General features: G+C 45.8%; 1 protein-coding gene across 9 annotated transcripts in view; it reads left to right on the top strand.

The window, feature by feature from the left end:
• Window positions 1-5,122: 5,122 nt before the first annotated feature.
• The window catches only part of PPP1R9A (protein phosphatase 1 regulatory subunit 9A), a 124,209-nt gene continuing 109,183 nt past the window's right edge, over window positions 5,123-20,148 (top strand). For 6 of the 9 annotated variants that reach the window (XR_014943053.1, XR_014943054.1, XM_015853607.3 and 3 more), the window contains exons 1-2: window positions 5,468-5,840; window positions 6,603-8,225. Coding sequence is in view for 7 of the 9 variants with exons in the window: in XM_015853607.3 (XP_015709093.2) it covers window positions 6,765-8,225 (1,461 nt within the window). In the remaining 2 variants the exon portion in view is untranslated. Of the gene's footprint in view, window positions 5,441-5,467; window positions 5,841-6,602; window positions 8,226-20,148 lie in introns of those variants that run through there. The other 3 variants (XM_085538614.1, XM_085538613.1, XM_085538615.1) reach the window with 2 other exon arrangements.

The following is a 20,148-nucleotide window of genomic DNA, read 5'->3' as shown; positions in this document are numbered from 1 at the left end:
GAGGTTCCCCTTGTCTCATGAAGCACTTTTATAATTACACAACAGATGGAACAAAGCTCTTCAGATCGAGAAAGGAACTACGCGTTAATGTACTGGAACGCATCTGCTACAAGCGAGGTGTTGCCCCTTCCATCCGACAGGGAGAGCCAAAGAGCTGCTCTCCACTTGCTATCAGGCGTGCAGAGTTGTGTTCTTTCTTTCCTCGGTCCTGCTGGTGGCTTGGTGATGCTGCTTGTGCAAAGCACCTTTTATTTCTATGCATTTTTGCCTTGGGCGACGGCTGGGTCCTTGACAGCCTTGTCAGTTCTGTTGAATGCAATCGTTTGTTCTGTTTAACACCAATAATGAAACCACCCCATTCTTCCATAATTCTGTACTGATTAACGTAAGTGTTCCTACCTTTGATTAAAGATGTCACTGTAAGATGGTAGGCTTTGATTTGTTATTTTTTACGTTTTGTGTTTCAACTTGATGGCAGTGTTGTCATTTTTCCTTTCACTGGTGTGATGAACTGGTCACCCTTTTTGACTTCTTTTTCTCTCGTTACACAAGGGCTTTAGTGTTAGCCCAGAGCCATTCCTCACAGACAACTGTAACTGGTAACTTCTATTTCTTTGCAATGTCTTTAAAGACTGTTTCTATGCTTTGGTGAAAAGCACAGTATTTCCAAAACAACTGAATGTTTTTAAGCTGGCTTACCTTTGTATGGCCATATAGAATGGAGTAATTAATACTGAACGCTCTTATGCAGTAAATTAAACTGATTACCAAGCTAGCTTTGAGTGGGGGTTATATTAGCAAGGCAGTACTTGTGAGGTAGGAAGAAATGTAATCCAAATATGTGTCAGGTAACTGAGGTATGGGAAAGATATCATTTGTTGTATGTTCTACAAGTGACAGGTTACTGTTTTCAGCTAAACAGCTGCTTTCTCATTTGTATATAATAACTAACTTTTTGAAGGAAAAATAAGAAATAGGTTCCATTAGTGCAACCATAACAAGTCCAGGCCAATGTTACCATGACGGCTTGAGACAGGCTATTACAATGTAAGCCCACATACAGGCACGTTCATTGGTTTCAGGGTGGAGCAACCCATACAAATATTTTTTCCAGCTTGCCAATGGATTGCACACTGTGAGGCAGCACTTTGGGGCTGTATTCTGTAAACTCCAGCCTGTGTTTCTCCCTCTGAGAAGTCACGTGCTGCTATTTCCAGAATGGGAGAAGACTCCAAAGTACAACTAAATGTGGATGGTCAGTCAGATGGAAAAAGTCAAAGCCCAGATTGCTGTCTTTTCTTCATCGCGGCACAAAACATTGTCTGATTAGGCATGGTAACTGAACTCAGTAATCAGATTTGCTTGTGAGTTATTTAGCTTCAAGTGCACTTGTAAGCTCTGAGTATCAGGTACACTTCCCCCTGTTCTCCCAATTTTCCTCTGGCTCATTGAGTGCTCTTTCTTTGAGAATAATAGGCGATATTTACTGCACAAGAAATACTTTGAGATAATGCTTTTTGTGCAGAATGACAAAACCCATTATTCCAGATTATGACTGCCAAGAAAAAAATAAATGATCTTCACTAGGAGAAGGATTTTATTATAATAAGGAAGTATTTTCATTAAGAAATGATAATGTAATTATCATTATATGGCTCCCCATGCTCAGTAATTTGTGGAGGGGCTTTATATAAGGGCATGTAGCAACAGAATGAGGGGAAATGGCTTTAAACTGGAAGAGGGTAGATTTAGACTGGGTGTGAGGAAGAAGTTCCTTACTATGAGGGTGGTGAGACGCTGCAACAGGTTGCCCAGAGAGGCTGTGAATGCCTCTCCCTGGAAGCATTCAGTGCTAGGCTGGATGGGGCTGTGAGCAACCTGGTCTAGTGGGAGGTGTCCCTGCCTATAGTAGGGGGTTAGAAATAGGTGACCATTCTATGATTCTGTGATTCCATGATTCCACCATTTCTGTTTCAGATTAATCAATAACGACATACGTGAAAAATACAACTACCTTATTTAGAATCATAGAATTGCAGAACGGTTTGCCACGGTCTGACTCTTAGTAAACTCCTAGTACACCAAATGTTCAGTCTTGTCCTTTCCTATGAGATCATGTATTTTCTTCAACTAGCTGGTATCATTCTAGCTAGGCTGGTTACTAATAGCTGTCTGTGTTGTGTTTAAAACACAGAGCTCAGTTTTGAGGACTTGTGTTAGGAGCCTGCACAAAACACAGCTCTTTTGACAACAATGAAGATTTCCAGCTCTTCGACTGACAAAATGACTATTTCAACATAAGTCGCTGTATGCAGAATGTAATTCATATCCTTCCCTTCCAAAAATCCCATCTTGTTTCCTGCACTTAACTGTGCATTTCTTACATGATTTCAAGGTAGAATGTTGAAGGGTGGTTGTGATAATCTCCTCACTGCAACTCTAGAAAGGCTGTTCTGAGGTCAGGCCCTCTCAGTGCTGATATTTGCCTTTCTGATAAGCTCCTAGAACAGGCAGTTTTGTTATCAATACCAGAGGTTTTCTTCAGCTCCTTCAGGACAAAGTTCTTTATTTTGACACTTCCAAATAGTTTGACGTATTAGATGTAAGAACAGCACAAGCTTCTTCAGTTGTCAAACTGGGGCTTTTTTAGCTAGACATCAGAATAAGTAAATAGTTTCCATTTGTTTGTTTGCACGCAGATATTATCTTCCAGGACAGATGATGGCATGACTTTCTTCTTTAGCTTGAGCCGTGTGGAAAAACTGACACTGCTGCTCTGCTGAGTGAATAAATTGCTGTCTCAGGACCTGAGTAGTTTAGTAGCACCAAAGTGACTCAAAACGACCCATCGGTGACATCTCAGCTGTTGTGTTTATACGTACAAACAGCACACACCCAGAATGAGCCAAAAATCAGTTATTTTCAGTCTTAGAGGACTGCACCAAAACTGGTTTAAACAGCTACCGAGTATCATTTAAAGTGGTGCAGTCAGGTTAAACGACTGGGCTTTCTCTTCCTGCCACGTGTACGAATTCAGATCATGTGAATGGAGTTGTTACTCTAGAGCAAGTTAACACGACAGCAATACTCAGTTGTACGCTAATACTGAACCAAGCAGATTTGACATTTGCACTGGTTGGGAAGCAGAGTAATTCTGTAACTTCAGTGAAGTTACCCTGGATTTATACTAACGTAAAAGGAGGACCTTGGTCTCTTATCTTCCCCAAAGTGTGCTGGGTGTATTTTAGTGTTCCTTAGGAATTAACAGAAATGTCAGTCATGCTTTAGCAGAGCCTAAAAATAACCTCCCAGTTAAATGGATTGTCACAGAAATGCTCCAGATGTAAAGGATGTGTAGCTCCGATTTTCATCCTTAGGTGCATGGCCATGCTCATACATGAAGTCTCCCTTGTAAAGTGACACCCTAAGCAAAAGAAAACACACTTTATCACCCTTTGAGGCCGAAGCAATGTTCTTTAACGTAGCTGCTGTGCAAATAAGGAAGAGATTGAAAAACATTTTGTAAGCAGTTTCTAAGATTGAATATCTTTGATGTCAGTGGCCAAAGTCAGATCCCTTAAATAAGGTCCAAACTGTCTCTGACTGAGCAGGCAAAATGGCCAGTAGCTTCTGCAAGCCTTGTCTGCCGTGCTATTGATGGAATATAGAATTACTTCAGTAAGTTTGTGTCAGATTCTATGTCGAAGCTGGGCAGTGCCTGCTTGAACTGCTCTGCTGCCTGTATACAACAGTATAGATGATAGTCCCTATCATAGGGACTGTCCTTGTGCCTGTAGGACTGTGGAACAGCAGTGCAGTGTGATGCACTGGGACAGGCTTCCAGCCTTGTGCTCTTCCACACATGTCTTTACTAAAAGGCTCTTACTGAAGCTCTGCTATAAGAGATGCTTTCCAGCCAATACTAATGCACTGGATGGTTAAAATTCGTTGAGGTTTTTCGAGCTGCAAACCCTTGGTGCAAATGAGGTTGACCAGATCCACAGCAGCGAACACTTAGAGCTGTGTATAACACCTGTGTTTTGATCTCATTAATGCTGTAAATCCAGTTTGTGAAGCTCCATATCCGATGTGTTTCTTTCCTGTCACCTATACCTTCATTCTCCATGCTCCATAATTACTTTTCAAACCTGGTAATGCACATCCCCAGGCCATTTTCTGGATAGTTTTGCAATTAGTTTAATAAACTTTGCTTAGGAGTCGCTATGTGATTAACAGCAATTTACCTTCTTGGATGGCCAATTTTGCAAATTGCCTAGAGATTTCATGTTCTGCAATTAAGATTTCTTATTCACAGCATAAAGCCCAAACACTGTTTGTGGCAAATCCACCCAGCTAATGAACAATATGGGGGAGCTGCCCAAAGGGACAACCGGGCCCAGTATTGCCAACAGGTGAGGGAGGGCTTGCCCTGTTCTGCTCTGCGCTGTGCGGCCTCTGCTCCAGCACTGGGCACAGTTTGGGTGCCACAATATAGGAAGCACATAAAACGATTAGGGAGGGTCCAAAAGAGGTCTATGATGATAGAGGGGAGGAGGACAAATGTACGGGGAGCAGCTGAGGTCCCTGGGTTTGCTCAGCCCAGAGTAGAGGAGCTGAGCGGGGGCCTCGTGGTGGCTGCAGCTCCTCACAGGGAGCAAAGAAGCAGCGCTGAGCTCTGTGACAGCGACAGGGCCCGAGGGAACGGCATGGAGCTGTGTCAGGGCGGGGGCAGCTGGGGGTTACGGATGGGGTCTGCAGCAGAGGGCGGCGGGCATGGAACAACTCCACGCTGTCAGAGTTCAGGGAGCGTTTGGACAGCGCTCATAGCCATAGGGTTCCATGTTGGGTGGTGCTGTATGGAGCCAGGAGTTGGACTCTATGGCCCGTGGGGGTCCTTTCCAACTCGGAATCTTTGCGGTTCCGTGACACTGTCCCTCTCGGCAGCTGCCACAGCGAGTGCAGTGCAGGAGTTCCGCGGTTCGCCTGGATTCGCTGCCGGCTCGTTCCTCCCTCGTGTCGCCAGGGTTCTACGGCTCGTTCTCACCAGCCGGGGAAGGCACGTGCCGCCGCTCTGCCCGCAGCGAGTCCCGGCTGCCGCTCCCTGCAGCGGTTCCCGAGGCGGCCGGAGGCGGCGGTTCCCGCCTGGCGCTGCCGGCACCGCGTTACCGGGACGGGGAGCGCCCTCCCCGAGGAGCCGGGCCCGCCGCCCTCCTCAGCCCCGCGCGGGAGCCGGGCCGTGGGCTGAACCGGGCGCCCCGTGGTGCGGCGGGGCACGGCGCTGCCGGCGGAGGCGTGTCGGCAACCTGCTGGCGGCCGGGCCCGGCTCCGCCGCTCGGCGGTAACCGCCCGGGGCAGGACTGCGGCGGCGGCGCGGCCGGCCGCCTTCCCCCTCTTCCCGCCCCCTCTACGTCGGAGCGAACCACCGCGGCCCGTCCCGGAGGTGAGGCACCTGTCACCCGCCGGGCGGGCGGCGGCGGCGGCTCGGGGCGCGTCCCGCGGTGGGCGGGCGGGGGCAGCGCGGCGCTGCGCCGTGCCGGGGAGGCGGGCGGCGGGCGGGAGCGCGGCTGCGGCGGGGCGAGGCGGTTCGGCTCTGCTGGGCTCGGCTCTGCTTGGCTCTGCTGGGCTCTGCTCTGCGCGGCTCTGCTCTTCTCTGCTCTCCTCCCCCGCGCTGCCGCCGCGGTGTGCGCGCGGAGCCGTGTCGGTGCCCCGGCCGCCGCCGGCTGCAATGGCGTTGAGGCGCCGCGGCGATCGCTGCCTGCTGTCAGGCGGGCGGCGGCAGCGCCGCTTCTGCGGAGAGCGCGAGGAGCGGCGGGGGCAGCGCTGAGGCGGCTCCGGGCAGGGTACGGTAAAGGCGGCGGAGCGCGGGGCGGGCGGCGCGGGGGGATCCCGGCGGCGCGGTTTTGTTTCCCAGCGCCCGGCCGGGAGCTGCCGCCCATAGCGGGGTCGGTGCATGCCCGCGCTGCGGGGCCTCCGTCCGCTCCCGCGGCGATCGAAGCCGCACGTCGGGATCCCGCAGCGGCCGAGCCGGGCCGAGGGGAAGCGCTGCAGGAGAAGCGAGCGGGCCGGCAGACACCCGGTGCGGGCCGGGCTGCGACGGGCCAACTTCGTACCGGGGGATCGTGAGCACCGCGATGGGCGACGGCGGTAACGGCGGGTTCCCTCGGGCTGCCGGTCCGTGGTTTGGAGGAGCCCCGCCGCGTGCGTTGGCTGTGATGGTATTTAGTCGTGGTTCCTCTGCCTCGGGAGCGGAGCCGTTGCGTTTGCACGGGTTGCCTTGCGTTACTGTATAGATATTGCTGTAGTTTTATGTGTGTGACTCGGATGTTCGTGATATCTCACTTGTAGAAAAGCTCGATAAGAGAAGTAGCGATATTTGTCATAGTGCCTTTCCTGTGCATGTGTGTTGGTGACATGATACTTCCTTGTGAAGTGACGGTCCCACACTGTGCAACGCCGGGTTTGCAGTGACAAAGTTCTCGTGTTTGTGTGTCAGTAGGTTGTATTTTTTTAACCTTCCAATTACTAAAGGGAGATACAATGGCTTAGATGAAAAGAGGTGCGAGTGCATGGCATGATTGAGAATACCCCGCTTTCTCTTGCAGGTTGAGGCTGCCACTGCTCTGGGAAGGCCTGGGCTGTGCTGCTGTGCCCCAGCTGGGATGACCCTGCCAGCGGGGAGCTCCTCCTGAGCCCGGGCTGGGGCAGCTCACTGAGTGTATCTCTGTGGAAACTATGTGAGCTGGTTCTGCTCTCCTGAAGTAAACATGATGAAAACGGAGTCTTCGGGAGAAAGATCGACCCTCCGAAGTGCCTCTCCTCACAGGAATGCTTACAGGACTGAGTTCCAGGCGCTGAAAAGCACCTTTGACAAACCGAAATCAGATGGAGACCCAAAAACGAAAGAGGAAGGAGAGGCCTCTCAGAGCAGGGGGAGGAAATATGGCTCAAATGTCAATAGGATTAAGAACTTATTCATGCAGATGGGGATGGAGCCCACGGAAGGTGCTGGGGCTGCCCCCAAAACCAGGGGGAAGGGCGGCCCTCCGTCACCTCAGAGACGAAACAGGCCCAAAGAGTTTGTGGAGAAAGCAGATGGTTCAATTGTAAAACTGGAATCTTCTGTTTCAGAGAGGATTAGCAGGTTTGACACCATCCACGATGGCCCTTCTTACTCCAAGTTTACCGAAACGCGGAAGATGTTTGAGCGCAATGCTCATGACGCGGGACACTCCAATCGCTATTCCCCAAAGAAAGAGAGGGCAGCCTCCACTGAGCTGGCGGAGGAGTGGTGCAGCTCCAAGTTGCACAGGGGCAGCACTGACTCCCTGGACAGCCTCAGCCCCAGGACGGAGACCGTGTCTCCAACCGTGAGTCAGCTCAGTGCGGTGTTTGAAAACGCCGACTCACACAACGCTGTCATATTGGAAAAGTCAGAGAACAATGAAGAGTACTCGGTCACCGGTCACTACCCGCTCAACCTCTCATCCAGCGTCACAAACATCTCCTCCCCTGCCACAAACCTCGAGGGCTTTAGTCCTTTGAAGGATGCTGGCACGTGGTCTCCGCCAGCCAAGCAGGGGTCCAGTGCCATGTCTGCTGAGCACTCTCAGCATAACAGTGCGCCTCCTGCACCGAGACAGAAGGCCACCACGGGAACTGTGTCGGGTTCAAAAACAGCTGAAGAGGGCAAGAAGAACACAGAGCCAAGTGCTGATTCTGTTGAGAGCCCTGTGGTGAATCAACAGGATCTGGCACTTGACCGTGAAAGGTCTGCGGACAGTTCTGTGAGGAGTAAGGCTAAAACAGACACCGAAGTTTTGTTGCGACAAAAGGAACGCTCTGAACACACGGAGGGTATTGCTGATAGACCTGAAGCTGCAGAAGTACCAAGACATTTAGTTTCAGGGGATGATTTAGCAGCAGATGCTGCTTCAGATGCTGCCGAGACTCATTATGATGAGGCAGGTGAGAAAGACGTGCATGAAGATGGGAATAATTTCCAGAGTTCCCATGTGTACATGCACTCTGACTACAGCGTGTACAGGGTACGATCGAGGTATAACTCTGACTGGGGAGAGACGGGGACAGAGCAGGATGACCAGGATGACAGTGATGAGAATAACTGTTACGAACCTGATATGGAATACTCGGAGATTAATGGATTGCCGGATGAAGATGAAATCCCAGCCAACAGAAAAATACAGTTTAGCCGTGCTCCAATTAAGGTAAGGTTTCCTGCATTCTTTTCCAGCGGTTTGGTTCATTTTCAAAGGCAACTTGACTTGAAATACATTTTGACAACTGAACTTGTGCTGAAATGATTGTGGAGGAGCTGTTGATGGCCTTTTCTTTTGCTTTTTGCAGTCAGCCAGTGAGCATAATCCAAAATGAAGCGAGCAGGCTGAGCACTGATTAGCTTGTGTCATTTCCTAGGCTGCTTGGTGGCTGCCTGAGTTCACCAAAGCTGAGAATGGTGGCTCAGGAGTCTGTGGAGTCTGAGAATTGTAACATGCATATTTTGACAGACATCACATGGTGAACATAGAACAGGGTGTTTGGTGGCCTTTGTGATGGCTGTTGGGTTTTTATTCCATTGGAACTGCAGCTTCTTGAGGTTGGATGGCTTTGCTTCAGCTCTCAGATATTCCTAAGTCACTGTGGTGACACACCATGCCATGAAGTACAGCGTGCTGTAGGAGAGTGGCTCTGCCTCAGTAGCAGAGAGCTGTTACTACTCCACATCTGAATTAGTATCACCTTTTCTAGTAGCATCTTCACTTGTTAAAACTTTACTGGATCTTAATATGTGTATTTAGTGTATGTCAGAGCAGGTAAGAAGCTACAGGAAGGTGGAAACCTGTAGCACCTAATGAAGGCTTGGTTTCTTGCAGGTGTGTTCTTAAACACCATGAAACTGCAGGCAAGAATGTGGATTATTTTGAGTATTTTCAGCTAGAAAGGTGTAACTAGTCATGTTTCTATAGCAGTAGGTCACTGTGGAGTCCTGCAGTTATGTATAGAAGCACCCTATTTCCAAGTTAAGTTTAATGAACATCCAGAAATGGTCATTTTTTCATAAAGAGCTCTTGAAAGGCAAAATCTGGTGTAGTACTTGAGGTGTGCGTGCTTGTAAATGGAAGATCTTACATTGAAATGCACTCCTGTATCTGAGTGAGTCCAGTAATGAGAATTACAAGGGCAACTAAAAAAAGATTACTATTGAATGTGAATGTTGTTTGTAATATTTGTTGGTCTGTGTTAGGGTAAGGTCTGCAGAGTTGTATTAGGAAATCTCAGTCTGGATGAAGCAAGCAGGTTTTGGGTTGTTCATTGTAGTATGGAGAAAGGGGAATGGCCGTGTGCTCTTCATGCTTGGAGAGGGCTGTTCTTTAGACTGAAACCAAACAGTCAGTGCCAAGATAATGGAATTTTTTTGTTGTTAGTGTTTTATTCAGGCTTGTGTCATTGACCAAAAATTCCACCAGTGTTTGTGCTCCCTATGGGTTATTGGCGTAATTAAATGAGCTGAATTTCGTTGAATTTTTTGGAGATGAAGCAGAGAAAACTTCAGTTACAAAGGATTCAGAAGGTGCCCCCTCCCTTTCCCTCCCCTCTGGCTGCACTAGCATGTAAGATGACTTCTCTGTCTTCTGGAAGCAGGCAACACAAATTGGCTTTATTATGTTTATCAAAGATAGTAAAGATAAGAATTGTAAAGCAACCACAGTGACATTACTCTGGATGGTGGGTTTTTCTGCTCTTGCTGCTTTGAAAGAGCTGAGAGGAACACTGACGTTGGTGTATTGCTGTGCTCTGTCTGAACTGCCCTCCAATATTCTCTTATTATTTAGGTAAAATATTTTTCTTCTCAAGACTTATCTGAAACTGTGCTGTGCTGTATTGTGCGTGAGAGAGGAAAACTCTCTGCAGCTTAGGAGTATTTTCTGAACTGCTGAAAACCATTCAGCCTCTATTAAAGTGAAGCAATTTGTACTTAAATGCTCTGGTAGAGCAGTTCCACCCAGAGCAGATGTCGCAGTATCGTACCTCCCTCTCCTACAGGTGAGCTCTGAAATGATAAAGTGGGAGTGTGAATTTGTAACCTGTGAAATGAGTGGGTAGTGCCTTAGAGTTGTTACTCGGGGATCTCAGCAGCATAAACATCTTTGAGTCGGTAATGGTTAAACCATTTGTTCTATGGGAATTTTCAGGGTGGTGTCTAAGAAATGATGTGAAGAGCGCTAAGATGGAAGAGCAGAGATCCTGTGGGGTTATGTGCTGAGCTCAGCTCTCCTGCAGTCGGTGGCTGCACAGGGGCTGTCTCTGTCTGGGTGAGTTTCTTGGTTCTTGGAGCACTGCATCTCTGCTCTGATGTGTGTGTCTGCTCTGTGCTGACCATAGAAATGTTCCAAAGGGAGGGAGGGAGTGAGCATGAGTCTGCGTTGCCAAACAGGGTTTGTGCACGTTAATTGCTCGTGTAGTGTCTATGCAGCAATATGGAGGCCTTGGTCAGCACTGGACCATTCCTTTGCTGAGGTGTTTGGTATCTGCTCAGTGGCAGAGCTGAAACTCCCAAGTGTAAGAAGCGAAAATGTTCTGTAGGAAGAAAAGCATGGAAGTTCTGTGTCTTGTTGGCCTTTTGTTGAGCTTTGCAGGGTTGCCTGGGAGTTTAGTTATATACTGCATCCCAGACACTATGGGATAATTAGGCAGGGCTGGCCAGCAGCACACGATTCATTAGCTCTTAACTTCCATTTGCTGGAGTGTGGAAAGAGTATTAATTGTCCACATATATCATAGACTTTTTTAAAAAAGAGCCATCCTTCCTCCATCTTGGATAGAATTAGGATGGAAGGTTAATTCCTACCTCTCTTCCTCCTTTCTAGTCTGGTGTACCAATAGCTGATGGCTGCATCTCCAGCTGATACCTTATCTCTGGCACAAGGAATGTGATTAACCAGTCAGAGCTGCTTGCAGGAATTGATGTTTGCTGCACAGACTGTGCCCAGCGTGGCTGAAGGGCTGGAGGGGTTGGGTGGGGTGCAGTCAGACACCAAGGGGGGTGAAAGGATGGTGCCATCCCAGAGCTGCCCATGCAGGATTGCACAAAGCTTCCTTGGGGTTCCCTGCATTGTACAGTCAGTGGGAGAGGAGGTAACAGGAGTGGAACGTGTACAGTGGATGGGACATCCAAACTGCATCTATTTCAGACAAAAGGGTTATAATCTCTGGTGTCCATGCTGCACAGGATGCTCCTTTCTTGTCGTTGAACATAAGTACAGCATTTCAGCTTTCCAGATTGTGTTTTGTTCCCACTGTCATCAGGAATCTGAACTTGTGCTTCACTCCTTTTTTCATGTGAGCCTCTGAAGAGGTTTCCTCAGAGGTGCTGCGGCTGGAGATCAGTGTAAATAGAAATGACATTTGTATTTCATTTAGTTGCTTTTTAATTTCTTAGGAGCTGTGTGCTGGTTTGTTTTTCTTTCTCAGTAAAAAATCAATTCCAGGAGTACATTTCTTTCCTTTAGTTATTCCTCTTTTTTCCTCGCTAAAACTTATAAAGGTTTCTATATGGTGGTGGAGAATGAATCTGAAACAGTTTCACACTACACTCACTTGGGTAATTTTTGCTGTCCACAATATTGGCTATGAAGCATCAAAATGAAGTAAGCTTGCAATGCCGTCAAATTGTAGTGCTGAAAAACGAAGCATTTCTTTGCTGATCCAATGTTTAATGTTGTATTTATCCATTGTTAAATTCAAATGGTCAGATGGTTCTTCTTCACTAGGAGAGCAGTTAGGCCCTGGAACAGGCTGCCCAGGGAGGTTGTGGATGCCCCGTCCTTGGAGGTGTTCAAGACCAGGTTGGACGGGGCCCTGGGCAACCTGATCTAGTAAATGTGTATGTTTGGTGGCCCTGCCAGGCAGGGGGGTTGGAACTACATGATCCTTGAGGTCCCTTCCAACCTGGGTCATTCTGTGATTCTGTGATTCTGTGATGGTTTTTTTGGTTCACAGCAGTCATAAGTGAAGGTTACCTTCCCACAAGCAATTATGGTCCCAGAAGCCAATCTTGCCAACGCATCTATTTGTGTTTTACTTGAGTGATTATGAAATTGGGTTTAGATGATCTCCACCTGTCCCTTCCAGCCTCAGTGAGCCCGTGGCTCCATAAACGAAGTGGTCCTGGTGCATCTTAGGCACTTCTTGAAGGCAGATGTCAAAGGAGAACTTGCAGAGGGGTCCCCAGGCTGTCTGATATTTCAAATGAGTAGTTTTGATGAATAGGTTATTTAGGAATCCTTACAGGGAAATATAGATGTGCAGCTTCCTTCTGAAGCCACTGGAAGAGTGTTGTTCTTTCCTTAAATCTACTTATCTATGTCTCCTGTGTCTGTGCTTTGCTTACAACAGGAGGAATGGAAGCTTTGGCTGCGTGCGGGGGGAAATGGTTTAGTGGGAAATACTGGTGGTAGGTGGATGGTTGGACTGGGTGATCTTGGAGGTCTTTTCCAGCCTTACTGATTTTATGATCCTATGAAACTAGGAATTAAGTGGGCTTAGGCTCTGTTGCTGATTTCTGCTGTAAGACTGAAAACAACACTGAACCTTTATGCAGGTGTTTGAACTCCATAAAACAAGCAGAAGGTTGTTTTACAGCTCTGTTAATTTTCACTTACAAAATAGCTTGGGATACTGAGCTAATGCTTAGGCAGCTTGACACGCGCTATGTGAAATGGCTTTTTGCATTTTTTCAGGTGTTACGAACTGTGGGAAATTCTACAGACTAAGTAGTAATAAAATGTTCTATATTGCAGAGATTGCGATGCAGACTTTGACTGTTTGTAAAAGGTAACAGCTTAAAACTAGTTTCTTTGTTTGGGTGGTGGAATATACGCAGTATTTCTCTTCTGCACAGTTATCTCACATGTGAAGTGCGTTATGGAATTGGGGTTGTATGTTTTCACTGTCTGGGAGCCTTGGCACATGATAATTTTAAATGCAGAATAGTTTTCTTGTACTGAATATAGAGGAAATTCTATTGGGGATGGAATAAAGCTATTTGTCTCACGCACACGGTGTTATGGAGGCTTGAATTGCACTACTGGGTCCAAGGACGGGGTTATTCCTGGCTACAGGAATACACACAGAGACTGAACTATACAGAAATGCTGTTCCTTTGAAGTTGGTTTCATAAGCACAGAGGACATTCTAGAAGAGCCATTCGTAGAAAAAGAGTTTGCACTGAGTGATTGATTGAATGAATCAGAGGTTTCTGTGGTTTAAATTGAAAGGGTTTCCCAATTAAAGGTTTTGAGTTTCAGAAATGGCGAATTGGGAAGCTGTAGGGAAATGGATTGAAATGGAGTGAACCAAAGCACCGAGGGAGCTGACGGTGGGTTCTTGGAGCCTCTTACATTCAGAATTTGCATTCCAGAAAAAGGCCGAGTACATGAGCCGAAGAACTGCAGATCTGAGTAGAAGAGAAGTCAGCCAAAGAGAATAGCAGGAGCCGGCCAAGAATTCAAAGGAGTGGCAAAAGTGGTGGTTGAAAAAATGGAAGTCGTCATAGAGTTCAGAAGTTTTCAAGTGTGAATAATTTGGTGCCAGAAGTCCAGCAGAGTTTGACCTCGTAAAAGAAAATAATCTGACTAGTGAGAAGCTGTTTATCCACTGAATGTGTCGCAGGAGGGGAAGTGAGGCATCGTACAGTAAGCGTGAGGTTATGATTCGAGCTATCACCCACAGTGTATTTTAATGCTGGGCCGTCTTTTCTAGTACAGTTGGTCAGGTTGAACATGGAGTCATGGTTTAGAGTGAAATAAACGCATGCAAGAAGAAACTCTAAGTGGCGGTGTTCCTCTTCTGAGGTGGAATTGAGTATTTTCCAACTAAGATTAAAGAGTTGTAATAGCGAGCAATGGCACAGGCAATTTCCTTCTCTTTTCTTATGCTTCTAATAGGCCATTGTATTGTCTAGCACCATCTATTAATTCTCCTCAGGTATGGAATTTCCTTCAGCACTATTGAACTTACAGGCCATGAATAATCTATTAAAAAGGTAGCTGCTATTCCCTTAGTTAAATGGTTCAGAATGCTACCTGTTGCTCTCCGGTGTCCTTTCCATATAGTGAGTATTCTAGCGAGAGCAGAAGCTGACTTTACTTGCTGAACTGATTCAAGAAACCCGTCGGCTCCCTCCTATATTTCCATATGATAAAGTCAGTGGAAGGTGTGAATGCAGCATTCATCTGTGGGACTGTGCTCTGCATTAGCACACCTGCAGCACTGCTTCTTACCCTGTAACTCCTTCATGTTCTTCTCTGCAGTTTCCATCTCTCTGAGTATTCAGTGCGTAATCTCAAGGGTGTGAGATGCTGGTTCATGTTGAAAGGATATCTTTTTGTATTCGCTCTGTGCTGTATGTAGGCCTAGTGCCTTTGATTTCATAACATGCCTTACTGTTCATGCTATTTGTTCAAAAGCAGTAAGATATAGAGGCCCTTGAAAGTCGTATTACCAAACTCCTTATTGCCAGTAAGGCAGTTTCCAGTCTTTGTAGCTGTAGATCAGAACTGATTGCATACTGTATTTAAGTACAAATGCAAGATACAGTCATTACCAGTAAGTTGTCTCCATTAAAAAAGAGAAATCACACTTGACCCACCTGATAATCTTCTGCTATGAAATGACTGGCTTGGTGCATAAAGGGAAAGTGATAGGAGTTTGTCTACTTTCACTTCAGTGACACCTCTGACGTAACATCCTTATGGAGAAGCTGATGAAGTATGGCCTAGAAAAATAGACAGTGAGGTAGCCTGAAAACTGTCAGATTGGACATGTCAACTGATGGTAATATCACAAAGTCCAGAGTCCTGCACCAGAGGAGGAACCAAACCAGCACCAGGACACACTGTGTTGGGCTGGAGGGCAGCTTCTTGTAGAAGGGCATGGGGCTCTGGTGGGCACGAAACTGAACATGAGCCAGCAGTGTGTCCTTGCTGCAAAGAAGGTGAGTGGTATCCATTGTACAACATGGTCACAATACTGAATTTTTCTGGACTTCAAAGAATTAGAGAGCATCTACAGGGTGCTGCATTTTGCTGCTTTGCAGGAAAAGCAAAGGGAAGAAGTGCAGCTGTGTTGGTGTGACAGTGACTGGAGTGTCACCTTAATTGGTGACACAAATTAAGGACATTTTCATGCATATATATATCCATTACCCCTGACAGACAGTAGGTTTAGATTAAGGATTGTTAGTGACCTTTTAATGTTTCCTGTTCACAAGAACTTAGGCACAGCAATGTTTCCTGTTTCTCAATCAAAATAACTATCCAAAAAAGGGGTTGAAGTTATTTTTGTATGTATTTTGTTGTACCGTAGGATGAGCAGAATGACCTGAATTTATAAGCAATGTTGAACAATGCGAAAAGATTTGGGAAATGTTTAAACAATTATTAGTTAAGTATTTACTACTGAGAAGAGACATTAAAAATGACCTGAACAAAAATAAAACAGCTAAAGGGTGGTGTTCATTTGCAACAGAGGCAAAGCCTGCTGATATTTTACATAGGGCAGTGGCCTCAGCTTGTGTGTTCCTATCTCTGTGCTTAGCTGCCTAAGCTCTGCTGGGAATTAGGAGTGTGAATGTTCAGATGTGGCCGTGTACTCAAGCTGTGGCTGAGCTGGTAACTAATTCCACGTTGTGCTGTACAACCTCACTGCAGTCTCCAAATTGCTTTGTAAAACGTATGGAGTTAGAAACGTTTCCTAGCTTCTCTATGGAATCATTTCTGTGATGACAGAAAGAAGGCGTTCAGCTAATTTCATATAACTCAGCAGCTCCCATAAGTTGAGCTCACTGGCCATGACGAATGGCATTTTATAGTCCACAGCACATAGCAGTGCATCAGTGGTACCTGGAACATCCAATTGTACCCTTCTTATCCATTTTGCTTTGGTCGATTGCCCGATGTTATCTGAGCACTGCTGCTCCCCGTTATTTGTGTATGTTGTGGGTCTGCTCTCTGCTCATCTTCTCTTTCAGGTTTTTGCCCTGTATTGATGGTGGATATTTGCCAGTGTGCCATTATTGTTGTTGATGGTCTGGGACATCATTTTGGTGCTCCGTTATCTTGTTCTCTAGGGCTACACGCTTGACATTGTGCTTTACCTTGAAAGAGAAAAAAAGAGAGGTATCTTGTTTAAACGTTCACTTGATGAGCTTTTGTCATCGTTTTACATACAGTCATCACTTGAAAGACCGAAAAATTTTCAGTGGTTCCTTTTATGTTGTTCTTTTTTGCGGAGTTTATCTTGGTAAAGCATTCTCTGTGGGTTACGTTTGTGATTTCTTTATTCTGTGCCAGTGCTACATGGGCTTTGTTTCTCCACAAAAGTGGTTGTTAATCTGGAAAGACTCTTTTGTCTGTTTCCATTTTGTTCAGGTTTTAACTGGAGTGTTGTTTGTGTGCTGTGGCTGTGAAGGTTCAGCAGCACGGCGCTCTGCCCCCATCTGTGCTGCGCTGCTCAGGGCAGTTCTGGTGCGCCCTCAGGAATGCACTTCAACTGATGGGTATCTGCTCATTTATCAACTGGAAGTTACTTTCTCTTGTGGGAGAATGTTAGTTCAAAGACTGCAGCTCATGTAACTGCTGTGATTTTCCCTCAGTTACGCTCTGTTCTTTGGTATGACATAAAACTGAGGTAGTTGAGTGTGGTGCCACAATTCAGCAGGCTGAACTCGGTGAATCCAAAGCAGTTTCACTTTGCTCAGATCCTCATGCACTTTACTTCTTAACTTCACATCACTCTTCACAAACACTCTTTGTTTACCTCACTCATGATACTTCTTATGTAAAGCCTTTCTACGTTTTTAGTTTGTTACAATCTTATACCGAGATCTTAATTCATCTCTTTAAAAGATATAGCTCTAAATGGTATGTTATCTCAAAGCATATCATCATGTTTTTACATACATAAAAATATCCCAATGAGAAAGAAGTGATTTAGAAAGCAACGGGCTTAAGAAATACAGGCAATTTCCTGTTCGTCATCTCGTGCAAGTTTGTGACAAAGTGTTGGGTTAGAGCAGCATCAGTAAGTTATATTGCCATTAGTGAGCAGATCTTACTATTAATTTAGAGACGTACTAGGAAGTGAATTTGCCTCAAGCTTTCTGCATTGCTTATATATGTATTTTCAAGTTTCTCAATTAAATTTTGTCTTAAAACGTATCCGTGAAATGTGTAGCTTCATATCCGTGGCGGCTCCAAATGGTGTTTGCTCTGACTGCACTCCTTCCTCCATAGATCTAATCTCACTCATTGCTTTTGATAGTCTGCTTCTTCGCTGTGTCAGACACCAGAGTTTAGGTGTGCCATATGTTCTGCTGCAGTTGTCCTTGAGCCTGGTTAAGCTGTAGCTGACACCTGAGGGGAGAGGAAGCTCCGTCTGCTTGGGGCCGTGTTGCAGGGAATGCCCCTTCACCTGGCCAGCTCACCCAGGCGCATCTGCTGATGGCCTGTTTTAACATAAACACCTGCACACCCAGAAAAGTAAGACTTGAAAGAAAGCATTTATTTGTGTATGCAGGTATTCGGCTAATAAAATGTTGTAGTAGTAATTCATCAAAAGGTTTTGGAAATGTTGTCTTGAAAACTCTGTTAAATTCATCTTTGATAAACAGAGTGCTCCCAAGGGTGTGGGACTTGCTTCATCTGCAAGAATTTTCACGGTGCAAGGGAAACCTGCTAGGAGGATTAGTAGTGAAAATGTCGATTAAGGGTAAGCACGATGCAGCTTCTCTCTGGTATGTTTTGTTCTCCATTTAACAAGGCTGGTGCTATAATCATGAAATACTAGATCAAACTCCTTGTCTTTTATACGTTCTGGAATTCCAAGATTCAGCTCCACTGATGACTCGCTGAATACAAGCTGTCTTTTAATGGCTGGTTTGAATTGCTTTGAAAACAAAGGTCAACATTTTATCTTCTGTAGCAGAGAAGTGGGTCTGTCCCCTGCCCTCCTTTTAGGCCTCATATAATTGTAGTATGAACTACCTTTAAAATATCTTTATTTGAACCAACTGCTGTCACTGATATCCACATCTGTGCATTTGGTGCAGAACTCAGTGTTACCATTAGAAATAAGGTATTATGGTTTTTTGGGACTCCCTGACCTTGAGCAGCTCGTTGTCCTGGTTAGCGTACTGGTACTGAGAACAGATTTCCAGTATTTACAACATTGGCTTCGGTTCAGTTCACTGAGCTTGTGTGCAAGAGCTGCCGATGGCGTGTGATGGGGCATTAAACATGGGGATGATGGAAGGGAGGAAATTCTGAGTTTATAGCAGCATTCACTGCCATGATGTATCTGGCCTAAGGCATCTGCAAACCACAGTGACTAAGGACAGTGCTGGACGCTGTCATTACGATGCAGGCAAGTCCTGAGCCAGGGCTTCTGCACCACTTGGTTAACACATAAAGAATAGAAAACAAGGCATTATGTTAGCATGCATCTGTAACAGAGTAACTCTACGGACATAATGATGAATAAACAAAACCTGAGGACTGTGGGGAGTGCTGGTCTTTGCTGTCTGCTTACACTGAGCGCTGGTGAGATGGTCCCTTCATTACAGGAGCTGTGTTGGAAAGCTTGCTTCAGGTAGATCTCCTTGTTATGGAAGGATGAGAAGACGCTTTGCTGGAATCAGTTTCTAAAGCAAGTAGTGCTCAAATAAATTCAAAGCTGCCTCAAAAAGAGAGCAAATGACTTCAAGTTCCCAGCTTTTAGTACTTTTTATGTAGAACTAAAAAAATACCACGCTTTTTTTGGGTGACAGCTTCTAACAGATGCCATCAGCTTCGTGAAAGAATGTAATGCTTTCAGTTGAAAGCAGTTCTTGATGAGGTTAATTAGTAGTCAGCAAGTCTCCTTTGTGTTATCACATCACATCTCTAAGCTGATCAAGGAGATGCTAGGAAAACCTTTGTTACTGCTTAATGGAGTTTCGTGCTTAGTGATCTTGGAGTGTGTGTGCCCTGTCTCATGAAGGCTGGCAACTTTTCAGATCTGTTCCAAGTCTATAAGTAATATTCATAGAAACTTTGGCTTGCCCAGGGTGCTAGCAAAAGAAATTGGAAGAAAGCTAACCATCTTTGGAGCGTGTGCCTAGGAAGGAGAGTGGGGAATCAATTTTATACATGGGTTGATAGTGTTAGGATAAGGGGGAACAGGTTTTAAGTAGAAGAGTGGGTTTTAGATTAGATACTGGGGGAAGAATTTTCACAGAGGGGCATGAGCTGGAAGAGGCATATGAAGAGGCTGTAGAACACCATGTGTTGGTTCCTGACCCAGTATGCTGGTCCTTGATTCTAGGGCAAGGCCGTGACTGATATTTATGCTCACTGACATGGAGCAGCACCCCTAAAATGACTTAATTTCCTCTTGGATTTTATGGGAGTTTAAGAGCTCAGCTCCACATTTTTAATTCACTCAACACAATAGCGTTGTATTTTGCTTTGACCAAATAATAAGACCATAAGTACCTCACTGGGAGTAGTCTCCAGTTGGTGATAATAAACAGTGTGTGTTTCTCAAACCTCACTCCTCCCCTGGATGCTTTTCCATGCTGTTTCCTTCCATCACAATATCAATTGAAATCTGATTTCTTTTTTAGGTTGTCTCTCCCATTATCTTCCTTGTAGGTGGTGCCTGGGAGGTGAGGAAGGAATCCAAACCTGGAGCACATCCCACGGAAAAAAATAGAATAAAAACAGCACTGAATAGAGAAACTAGAATAATTTTAAAACCTGGATAACCAGGATAGGCTTTCTTATTCATGTCTTGAAACAGCCCTGTCTTTGATATACAGTCAAGGCCTTATCGAGGTATTCGCTTTGTGACCAGGATGGCTCTTTGTCTGCACAGTGAATATAAACAAGCCCAGCAGATAACTCCGTAGGGCGAGAAACAGTCAGGGGAAGATGAAATAGTTCTCAATTATGCAGCTGGATTTAGTGGAAGAGATAGGAGTGCAATGGAGAGCTTCGAATTTTAATGCTAAAAATAAAAGCCAGATAACTGCTTTTTGTGAACCTTATGATGGTGAATTGTTGTTAGAAGAAACATTTTACAGCGTATGCT

Source organism: Coturnix japonica, chromosome 2, assembly GCF_054131305.1.
Source record: "Coturnix japonica strain WE chromosome 2, WE-NBRP24, whole genome shotgun sequence".
NCBI lineage: Eukaryota > Metazoa > Chordata > Aves > Galliformes > Phasianidae > Coturnix > Coturnix japonica.
The sequence above is the reverse complement of the archived record's forward strand: the minus strand, read 5'-3'. Positions and strand labels throughout refer to the sequence as shown.